The sequence below is a fragment of the Pseudophryne corroboree genome, chromosome 6 (genome assembly GCF_028390025.1).
Source record: "Pseudophryne corroboree isolate aPseCor3 chromosome 6, aPseCor3.hap2, whole genome shotgun sequence".
Classification (NCBI taxonomy): Eukaryota; Metazoa; Chordata; class Amphibia; order Anura; family Myobatrachidae; genus Pseudophryne; species Pseudophryne corroboree.
The window spans coordinates 552,005,018-552,017,159 of NC_086449.1; the positions used below are offsets into that span (position 1 = coordinate 552,005,018).

The 12,142-nt window shown below is 44.5% G+C and overlaps 1 protein-coding gene across 7 annotated transcripts in view; it reads left to right on the forward strand.

Annotated features, from left to right (window-relative positions):
* The window catches only part of LIN7A (lin-7 homolog A, crumbs cell polarity complex component), a 259,197-nt gene that overhangs the window by 209,668 nt on the left and 37,387 nt on the right, over positions 1–12,142 (forward strand). For all 7 annotated transcript variants that reach the window (XM_063927715.1, XM_063927711.1, XM_063927714.1 and 4 more), the window contains one exon: positions 3,218–3,336. Coding sequence is in view for 6 of the 7 variants with exons in the window: in XM_063927711.1 (XP_063783781.1) it covers positions 3,218–3,336 (119 nt within the window). In the remaining variant the exon portion in view is untranslated. The remainder of the gene's footprint in view (positions 1–3,217; positions 3,337–12,142) is intronic.

Sequence of the window (12,142 nt, forward strand, 5' to 3'; positions counted from 1 at the left end):
AGTCCCCAGCATCCACTAGGACGTTAGAGAAAATAAGATTTTACTCACCGGTAAATCTATTTCTCGTAGTCCGTAGTGGATGCTGGGCGCCCGTCCCAAGTGCGGACTGTCTGCAATACTTGTATATAGTTATTGTTAACTAAAAGGGTTATTGTTGAGCCATCTGTTGAGAGGCTCTGTTATGTTCATACTGTTAACTGGGTATATTATCACGAGTTATACGGTGTGATTGGTGTGGCTGGTATGAGTCTTACCCGGGATTCAAAATCCTTTCCTTATTGTGTCAGCTCTTCCGGGCACAGTATCCTTACTGAAGTCTGGAGGAGGGTCATAGTGGGAGGAGCCAGTGCACACCAGGTAGTCCTAATTCTTTCTTAGCTGTGCCCAGTCTCCTGCGGAGCTGCTATTCCCCATGGTCCTTACGGAGTCCCCAGCATCCACTACGGATTACGAGAAATAGATTTACCGGTGAGTAAAATCTTATTTATTTTCAACCCTTTTCGTATATACAGTATTACTTTCAATTATGGGGGCCAACTCAAACCTGGACACTGCTACGGCACCGGTCGCAGGCTGAAGCCCGGTGATGTGTACGCAAGCCTAGCAGCTGCACTGCACGTGCGCACACAGTGTAATGTGATGTAATCTCACTTGTGCGATCACCTCTGCCTGATTGACAGGCAGAGATAGTCGTGGGGTGGGAGGGGGCGTTGCGGTGGCGTTAGGGGGGTGCGGTTCGGGCTGCGGCGGAAGTGTGACATCATACGCAGCCGCTGCGACCCTTAACATGGCGGGTAGCTGTCTGCCTTTGCAGGCTGCATAGGTAGAGGGCTACTTGCCATGCGTTGCTTTCGCATGCCTGCAGGGGGTGGAGAACTGGATCAGGCATGCGGGTTTTAGGGGTGTTGGATCTGATCTAAGAGTTGCCCATACAGACTCCATCTTGTAAAGTCAAACACGTTACTTTATTTAATACAGCTTTAAGTAAATGAATTATTCAGAACACAAGAAATGATTTCTGACAGTAACCAAATAGATAGTTTCATTAGTTTCATAGCGTTGGAATGTATTTAGATAAAATATAGCTGTGACCTTCATAATACACAGAACAATGAGCAATAAATAAGTAGGAGGCTGCCAGGTGCAGAAGTTTAAACTTCACCACACAGTTCTCATCCGTTTCAGACGTAGCTACAAGATAAGAGATTTTCTGTATTAATGATCCTTTATATCCAATTAATTGAATGATTCACAGATGTTATTCTACTGTATGTATTGCATTATATAAGTTTTCCTATAAAAGGGATGTCCGTACGCCTAGTAAAGCAGTGAATATCTGACAAACGATTGACTTGTGTTTGATTCGCTCTGATTGATCAGTCGTAAGATAATGACGTCTTCCTGAAATCATTCAACTTGGTTTATTGAACTTGACATATCAGATTCCACAGGGGGGGCATCCCCCCGCATGTCAAAGAATTTGCTTGTAGATGTGGGTCTTTCGGCATATCTACGATTAGGTCTGAATTAGGCCCATGGTTTTAAATATTTCACTAAAATATGTTGTTTATCTTAATTGGTTTCGCCATGCACATGATTGCCTCTCTAAGACATCGGCCAGACCTGTCAGGATCCCGCAAGTTGCACGCTATTACATAACCCCCTCCCCCGAGTGTAAAACAAACGTTCTTTCATTCTTTCTTCATTCTTGTAGGCACACCATTTCCATTTGCCAAAAGATACCCTTTTGATGTTACCTGTTTGCATTTAATATATCACCTGTTCTCCGTACATCTTTGCAAATGGCAATGAAGGCATGTGTGGTGCATCACTGTGCAAGTGTGGTGTGTGAGTGTGCAGCTGTAGTATTGTGCTTTAGTAAACATAATGGGCCAAATGTAATAGAGTGAGAGTTTCAGAAAGTGAGAGATTTGTCAAGGTTTTGCAGTCTTTTTTTAAAGTGGCAATCATTTACACAGCAAGATCAACCTGGTTTTACAGTGTAAATGATTGCCACTTTTTAAAAAAGACTGAAAAACCTTACCAAATCTCTCACTTTCTGAAACTCTCACTCTATTACATTTGGCCCAATGTGTGTCATTATTATCATGTATTTATTTGCGGGGAGATTTTGCTACTTCTGGTAGGAGGAACTGAGCTGAATGTGAACAAAAATATAATTTTGGGTTGAAATTAATTCCACAGGCTTAGGATTTACAATGGTCAAATATGGTCTAATTCATGTTTGTATGCAAAGGCTGATGTTCACGCAACTGAACGATTATCAGCAGACTGTGCATATGCTGCGATCGCAGTGCGCAATGGGTATTTCATGGAGAAGTGACTGTTTGTAGGTGTTAACGGGGGTAGGGGTTGGAAAAATACAGGCGAGTCTTGGCCATTTTCAGGGTGTGTATTAGCCGTCAGCTGCAAGCTCATACATGCAAAAACATGGTGTCTGCAATGCTACTGCTGAATCCAGTCTGCATATCCATAGGCCTACCCTTAATCTCAATGTTCCTCATTTTAGCATATAGGCTGCATACGTGTACGCAATTGCGAATAAGTTTTCCGGGCAGAAGCTTCTCTTGCTAAAATTCCGTAGCCTAGAAACTGGTCGGTATCTACAAATCTGGAATTTTTTTTATATGAACAATTTCACCCAGATGGTTCACCGATCATCGATGGTCGCCGATTGGCAGTTTTAGTTGGGTTGGGGAAATGGAGGCAAGATGTATGCTTTTACAGCAGTATTTATCCTTGAGAATTCTGCAAGAACTTGTTAATTTATTGCCTAGAGGCTAGAACACGTTTGGTGCCAAATTTGAATCCCCTCCTAATAAAAGGGAGTCTCTGGGCACTGTTCAAGTGCCAGAGTATTAGGCATGTATCCTATACACCAGCGTCATATCCTGTACTTCAGTGTTCTGATCCAGTCCGTCTGAACATTCTCCTTGCCTGATCCTTTGGTACTGCTTCTAGTGATCTCCTGGTTCTGACTTTGGTTTCGCTCTGGCCTATTCTGCTATTCCCTGGTACTACATTGCCCACTTGGTTCTGACCCATTTCTTTTGACTATACTTATACTATACAGTACGCTTCATGGCGACTAGTCCCACTGTCTGTCTCTAGTGCCTCTAAGCCAGTATGCAGTGAACAGTTTTATATTTGCTTGCCTGCATATAATAAATAATTGTTTCTTGGTTTATTCATTCAGATGTTACTCGAGCTATAGAATTGCTGGAGAAGTTGGAGACATCGGAAGAAGTGCCAGTACACAAATTACAGTCCCTGAAGAAAGTTCTGCAGAGCGAATTTTGTACCGCCATAAGAGAAGTATGATAAGTGACCTATATTATAACTGATATTCTGATGAAGGATAACTTTTTCCTTTTAAAATATATTTTCGTAAAACTTACATTACAAATTATATGTACAGTATGATAGTTGCTCATATCAATTTATTGGTCCATTATACGGGTTACATACTATTTACCGGCGGATGGGATGCCGGCTGTCAAGATCCCAACAGCGGCACCCTTCCCGCCAGAGTGCTGTCAGCTGGGTGAGCGCTAAGAGACCCCTTGCGGGCTTGCTACGCTTGCCACTCTGCGGGCTCGGTGGCTCGCCGCAGGTTCTATGGGTGTCGTGGACACCCTCAAGTGGGAATAGCCCCTGTGCGCCGGGATTCTGGCTGTTGGCATTGTCGGCTGTTGGGATTCAGGCGTAGGTATCCTGACCGCCGGGATCCCGACAGTGAGCAAATTAACTGCATCCCCATTATACAGTAGGTGCATTTAAGTGGGGGGTTACTCTAGATTAGAAAAAAAATATTTTCCCCAGCACACCATAATGGACCATGAAAAGGGACATCCATCCTTCATGAGAAAGGGATGCGATCAGGATCCCAGCAATCGGTAGCCGAACAGTCAGAATAACGTTAGTGGGATCTTGAAGGTCACAATCCCGACGGATCCAGGAGGTAAGTACTGGGGTTAGGTACTAGGTGGAAGGTTATGGTTAAGCTGCAGGGGGTAGGGGAGATTGGGGTTAGGGTTAGGCTGCAGGAGGGGACGGTTAGGATTAGGCTGTAGGTTGGGTGGGTTAGAGGTAGGGTAAAAATACTTACTGCCATACGTCGGGTTTCTGACTGGGCGAGAATAGTAATGTAAAGAGTTGTGGAATATCTTAAATCAAACAATTTACAGGATCTAGAACAGCATGGATTTAATGGTGGAAGATCATGCCAAACAAATCTTATTGACTTTTATGACTGTGACGAAAATAATGGATCAAGGGGGAGCTGTAGATGGAGCATATTTAGACTTTAGTAAGGCATTTGACACTGTCCCACATCTCAGACTGCTAAATAAACTTGAAAGCATGGGGGTGGATTATAAAACCGTTAAATGGATAAGAACCTGGTTGCAGGATAGGAAACAGACCGTTGTAGTAAATGGAGTGCAATCTATGGAGGGAAATGTTACCAGTGGAGTACCCCAGGGATCTGTACTTGGTCCAGTTCTCTTTAGTATCTTTGTTGGTGACATTGCAGATGGTATTGAAGGGAAGGTATGCCTTTTTGCAGATGATACAAAGATATGCAACAGGGTAGACACATCTGGAGGGGTAAAACAAATGATTGATGACCTAGGTAGGCTTGAGAAATGGTCAAGAACTTGGCAACTACAGTTTAATGCTAAAAAAAAAAAATGCAAAACCATGCACTTGAGTATCAAAAACCCAAAGGCAAAATATAGTATAAGGGTACTATAATGGAAACTACTGAGGAGGAAAGGGATTTAGGAGTCACTATTTCAAGTGACTTGAAGGCAGAAAGTCAATGCAACAAAGCAATGAGAAAGACAAGTCAGATGCTTGGCTGCATAGGAAGAGGAATCAGTAGCAGGAAAAAAGAAGTGATAATGCCACTGTATAGGTCATTGGTACGGCCCCATCTGGAATACTGTGTCCAGTTCTGAACACCATGGGGGTCATTCCGAGTTGATCGCTAGCTGCCGTTGTTCGCAGCGCAACGATCAGGCTAAAAATCGGCATTTCTGCGTATGCATTTGCCCCGCAATGCGCACGCGCTACGTACGGGTACAAAGCCATTTGTTGTTTTACACAGGTTCTAGCAAAGTTTTCAGTCGCACTGACGGCCGCAAGAAGATTGACAGGAAGGGGCCATTTCTGGGTGTCAACTGATCGTTTTCAGGGAGTGTTTGCAAAAACGTAGGCGTGTCTGAAAAAACGCAGGTGTGGCTGGGCATTCACTGAGCGGGTGTATGTCAAATACGGACACAAATAGGCTGAAGCGATCGCAAGCGCTGAGTAGGTTCAGAACTACTCTGAAACTGCTCAAACTGTTTTTGCAGAGCTCGCCTGCACATGCGTTCGCACTTCTGCTAAGCTAAAATACACTCCCCAGTGGGCGGCGGCATAGCATTTGCACGGCTGCTAAAACTAGCTAGCGAGCGGTCAACTCGGAATGACCCCCCATATCTCCAGAAGGATATAAATACATTAGAGAGAGTGTACAAAGAAGAGCAACTAAAATGGTGAATGACCTACATCACAAAACTTATCCGGAAAGGCTAAAAGATCTTATGTATAGTTTGGAGGAGAGAAGGGAAAGGGGGAACATGATAGAAACTTTCAAATATATCAAGGGTCTTAAAGTTCAGGAGGGAAACATTCTTCAAAGGAAGAGAAGTAATAGAACTTGATGACATACACGGAGACTGGAGGGAGGCAGGTTCAGGGCAAAGTTAAGGAAAAATTACTTCACAGAAAGGGTAGTGGATAAGTGGAATAGTCACCCATCAGAGGTGGTAGAGGCTAAGTGGTATATTCAATTGAAGTCGGATCCATTCCAACATGGATTTGTCGGAATGGATCTGACAACCCCTATTCAAATCTCATCTCAATTCGACTTTTTCAAATCGAGTTGAGATAAGGGACCCAGAGGAGGAGAGGGGGGGAGGGCCGCGGTGAGACCAGCGGGGACAGCCGCCGGCAGATGCAGGAGATCAGCACTACAGTAGCGCTGCAGGAGGATGTCAAACAGCCGCCCGACCTCACGGCAGTGTCCATCCGGCTCCAGCAAGCGTGACCTCACTTGCTGGAGCCAGGTGGAAGCTGCCGTGATTGGTTCGGCTTTGTGACATCCTGCTACAGCGCTGTGCTGTAGCGCTGATCTCCCCTATATGCCTGCGGCTGTCCCCCGTCTCCCTGCGGCTCTCCCCCCTCTCTTGCTCTAATCACTCATCTCAGTCCAACATTTTTTTATGTCGGACTGAGATGGTCGAAAAGGGGGCCAAAACACATTTTCAACACAAGCACGTGAATCGGCAGCTATTCCGCCGATCCACGTGCTTTTCGACAAGTCGAATTCATCGAATTGTCAAAAAAATTTGGGATATATTGAATAGGTCGAATCACGATTTGACCTTTTCGACAGACGCCAGTTTCGACTTCAATTGAATATACCCCTAAGACTGTAGAGCAATTTAAACATGCATGGGATAGGCATATGAATATCGTTGAGATTGCCTAAAGGATATAAAAAAAAGGGGCAGACTAAGTGAGTGGCCAGGCAGGGGTTCACCAGAAATCAGAAGACTTGCCTGCTCTTCCGGGAAGCCGGATGGGTCACCCGATTTTCGGGAGCTTCCCGGCCATTCCGGGAGAGTAGGCAAGTATGGTACGCACTATCAGACGCTCCCATGTGTGCCCATCTGATGTGCTGCACGGCAGATGGGATGTCCTGGCGACCCACAGCATGCAGCTAAATGCAGCTAATGAACAATGTATTGCACAATCTCACGCTATATCATTCAGTGTGTTTGGACAACCGATATATCGTTACATCAGTCTTCCTGTCTGTCACCGTGCGGGATCATCTAATGCATGGGTTTTCAACCTGCGGCACTCCAGCTGTGGTGGGGCATGCTGGGATGTGTAGTTCCACAGCAGCTGGAGGGCCACAGGTTGAAGACCCATGATCCAATGTGTAACCAGCATAAGAAAGAGCAACAGAACGTGCACCTTGATAAAACCATGCTGCACTGCAAGTGGAGCAGATGTAGCGTGCAGGGAGTTTCAGATGTGGGAAGGGTGTGTCCAAAATTAAATCTAAATGGCAGTGTAAAAATAAAGCTGCATAGCATTTGTGGACTAGTGCAAAATCAGCCAGTATCTACCCTCATGCAATAAATAAATGTATGCGTTTGCCCCCCTTACACTGCAACATGATTTGTCCAGGTGCACAGTTACTTGCTCTTTCATACTCTATTCCCAAACCTGAAATCAGGACACTGTACACAGCGGAGCACCTTTTAGTGAAAAGAGTACAAAGCACTGCCATTGTAAAACTTTATTGTCAACATTTCTCTGAAGCAAATCAGTAGTTTATTATGGGTGCATTCAGCAAGTCATTATGGAGCATGGAATTGACTGTTTTATGAGCAGCACTTTTCGAAAACATCTGGCATGGTGCCCATTGCAACTGCTAGCACAGTTATTGTGTTAGTCTGCTTTTATTATGCCAAAAATACAGCTTAGTAAAAACTATGTAGATATAATTTCTAGTACAGTAACAGCCTTTCAAATCTTTTCTTTTTTTAATATGAACATTTGTATTGAGGCAACGTTTCAAACCGTGGTAAACATTGGTTCACAGCATAACTCAAAACATATAGAAATGCAGATTTGAACATACAAAACCGATATCTACAGCAGGAAAAACAAATAGTGGATTTCAACGGGTCCATCAAGGTTAAACTTAAATAACAATATAAAAATAGGCAATGGGGGAAGGAGGTAGTGCTCCATCTACTGGCCTGGGGGAATCCGCAGTTAAAAGGCTCAGTGTACAAAATGTTATTCTATAGAGCCTATTGGGATGGTGATCGCAATAGGTGCGCAGTACATGATAATGCAAGAGTTAATCGCAGTGGTATATGTACACAGTGGTGATGCAGTGGTAACACAGTAGCAGCTTTGCAGTGACTGCATGGAATATACAGGATGTCCCGGGCAGCTTACACCAGCAGGCTCTTTACGCACTGTGAGGCCAATGGAGTTAAGGAGCAATCTGCTTGACAGAGAGATACTCAGCAGAGGTCATAGCAGGTCTGTAGACAACAAAGCACTGACAATCAAGAAGTGCCTTTGCAGGATCTTTATACCCATTTGTCAGAGGAGTCATTTCACAGCTGACTGACTCCTGATTGGATCTTGACCGGTCAGTTGATCTGTACTGTCATGGCTGCTCCCAGATGATGCAGCTTCCTACTTTACTTCATTGGTCCTCCACAGACATGTGACAAGAACTAAGATGGCGACGCCCACCGATGTCTCCACGTGGGATGCCGCTCTCCACAGCCGCTGAGAGATGAGATGGACGGTGGCCGGGCGCTCTCTCACCTCTCCCGATTCAAGATGATGCTGCCACGTGTCTTTGCCAGTGGCTGCGTCATGCTGGAGCGGGAGAGGTGAAAGGATGCCCGTCAGGGAAGCGCTGTGCGTGCTTGTTTTGTGACACCTGTCTATTAGTTAATATACCCCTAAGAGGTTTTAGGCTTTTCCCTGCACATGCAGAAGTAAATAAATAATTCTACTCCGTTAACATCGGCATTGCACGGGGCCCTGAATCATGCCCAGAGTGTACAATCAATAAATAAATAAACCGATCCTGTCCCCACCCTCGCTACAGATCAGACACACACGCTGCTCAGCTTCGGTCTCTGTCATTTTGCACTTCCTGGATTGGTCACATGACCAATCCGAGGTGACCATCAAAATTCAGGCACCCCCCACACTGTGAGACATGTCTCCCATTTTTCTTTTCTACGCTGTACGATTGGCTGCTGTCTAGCCCAGCCCCGCACAGTGCCTGCCAATGTGAATACAGAAAAGGTAAAGATAATATAACAAATGATTAATGTTATTTTTGTTGTATATATCTGTAACCAGACACCTACAGTAGTTGGTGCTGTATCTCAGTTCAACCAAAATGAACAACTATTCCATAATATCTAAAAATACTTGGAAACCAATTAAAGAAGCTAGAAAGAATAAGCTATTGGGTTCTTTTATTGTTTTTTTTTTTTTATGTACAAAAACATAAAAAAAAACTAATTTTCCAGTGGACTATTAAATGTAAGTGTTCTGAAGGTGCAAATTCACTTTAAAAGTTGAACTCTCTTTTCAGCTATTTATAACCTGACAAAACCTTCTGTTGTGTTACAGTTTAAGGGGGATAAGCCCCCAGCATCATTGCAGTGTTTTGCCTGTTGGCCTGATAGCTCGGTAGATGTAGGGCAGCGGTGGCCAACCTGTGGCTCTTGAGCCACATGCGGCTCTTTCTTTATTCAAATGTGGCTCCCCACACTCAAAGTCACGTGATCACAACATATCCGGACAGGCAGCAGCATTACGATGACTGAGGACTGAGGGAGCCAGATACTAGAGGTGAGACCCACTGGCAAACAGAGGACACATAAGGGTCTGCTGCAATGGCATGAGGTGTGTGTGTGTGGGGGGTGGGGGGGGGGGGGGGGGGGAGCTGTAGTGACACATGAGGGTGCTGGCTGGAATGACACAGCAGGATACTGGCTGGAGTGACCCATGGGGGAGCTGGCTGAAGTGACACAGCAGGATACTGGCTGGAGTGACCCATGGGGGATCTGAAGTGTATTATGTGAATCTGGCTTTTTCAATATATTTTATGTGGATCTTTCTTTCTCAATTATTTTATGTGGAAGTGGCTTTTTACATGTATTTTATGTTGGATCTGGCTTTAAAAATGTTTTATGTGGATCTGGCTTTTTAAATGTATTTTTTTACCAGGGGCGTGGCCTAGCAGGCACAAGGGCGCACCCCATTTTTGCATGTGCGCTTTCAACTCTATGCCGGCTCTTTGACGTGCCTAACAAGATTTTTTGGCTCTTTGACTCTGATTGGTTGGCCACCCCTCTCAAAATTCTACACACAATACCCCATTTTTGAGATTTTTGCTAATTTATTAAAAATAAAAAAAACTAAGAAATCACGTGTACATAAGTATTCACACCCTTTACCATGAGGCTCAAAATTGAGCTCAGGTGCATCCTGTTTCCACTGATCATCATTGAGATGTTCCTACAGATTAATTGGAGTCCACCTGTGGTAAATTCAGTTGATTGGACATGATTTGGTACGGCACAGACCTGTTTATATAAGGTCCAACACTTGACAGTGCATGTCTGAGCACAAACCAAGCATGAAGTCAAAGGAATTGTCTGTAGACCTGCAAGACAGGATTGACTCAAGGCACAAATCTGGGGAAGGGTACAGAAAAATATCTACTGCTTTGAATGTCCCAATGAGCACAGTGGCCCCATCATCCGTAAATGGAATAAGTTCGGAACCACCAGGACTCTTCCTAGAGCTGGCCAGCTGTCTAAACTCAGCGATCGGGGGAGAAGGGCCCTAGTCAGGGAGGTGACCAAGAACCTGATGGTCACTCTGTCAGAGCTACAGCATTCCTCTGTGGAGAGAGGAGAACCTTCCATAAGGACAACCATCTCTGCAGCAATCCACCAATCAGGCCTGTATGGTAGAGTGGCCAGACGGAAGCCACTCCTTAGTAAAAAGCACATGGCAGCCTACCTGGAGTTTGCCAAAATGCACCTGAAGGACTCTCAGACCATGAGAAACAAAATTCTCTGGTCTGATTAGACAAAGATTGAACTCTTTGGCGTGAATGCCAGGTGTCATGTTTGGAAGAAACCAGGCATCACTCATCACCAGGCCAATACCATCCCTACAGTGATGCATTGTGGTGGCAGCATCATGCTGTGGGGATGTTTTTCAGTATCATGAACTGGGAGACTAGTCAGGATAGAGGTAAAGATGAATGCAGCAATGCACAGAGACATCCTGGATGAAAACCTGCTCCAGGGCGCTCTTGACCTCAGACTGGGGCGACGGTTCATCTTTCAGCAGGACAACGACCCTAAGCACACAGCCAAGATATCAAAGGAGTGGCTTCAGGAAAACTCTGTGAATGTCCTTGAGTGGCCCAGCCAGAGCCCAGACTTGAATCCGACTGAATATCTCTGGAGAGATCTGACAATGTTTGTGCACCAACGCTTCCCATCCAACATGATGGAGCTTGAGAGGTGCTGCAAAGAGGAATGGGCGAAACTGCCCAAAGATAGGTGTGCCAAGCTTGTGGCATCATATTCAAAAAGACTTGAGGCTGTAATTTCTGCCAAAGGTGCATCAACAAAGTATTGAGCAAAGGCTGTGAATACTTATGTACATGTGATTTCTTAGTTTTTTTATTTTTAATAAATTTGCAAGAATCTCAAAAACACTTTTTCACATCGTTATTATGGGGTATTGTGTGTAGAATTTTGAGGGGGAAAATTAATTTATTCCATTTTGGAATAAGGTTGTAACATAACAAAATGTGGAAAAAGTGAAGTGCTGTGAATATTTTCCGGGTGCACTGTAGTGTTGTGGATGTTTTAGTGTAGTATATAGGGGCATTGTTATCTGTTTAACAGGCAATGATGTTACATTGCCTTGAGATGAATTATGTTCAACTCAATGAACTTGTCTCTTGTATTCACATAGAATATAATTCATCAAACCCCTCTTTTGCACGGGTGGCTCTGTCTGTGTAAAATGTCCATTACGGATCTAATATGTTTGCATGCATTCAAGGTACCTATAAAAGAAAATTCTGATATTAATACTTTTGACGTGCAAACCAGCTCAAAACCAGCTGCAGTAAGTGTAAAGTAGCCTAGGCAGTCTCTATTTTTAACCTAATGTAATTTTACTTTACACTTTCCAGAAGTCACTGGACATGAGCTGTCAGTGTCAGCCAAAATGTACTCTGTGTGACAGAAGCCCATAAATTAGGTCCTTGCAATTTCCTAATGGGGATCGGTATGCGATGCTGGCGGTCACAATAACGACGTCAGCATCCCGACGGGTGAGGTAAGTGTTCCGCCTCCCCCTTCCGCTCTAACCATAGCCTTCTCTTACCGCAGCCTAACCCTAACCTCCCCCCTTAGTCATGGATGCAACTGGGGGGGCGGAGGGGCTATGGAGGCTTACGCTCTGGATTTGAAGGGCACAGAAT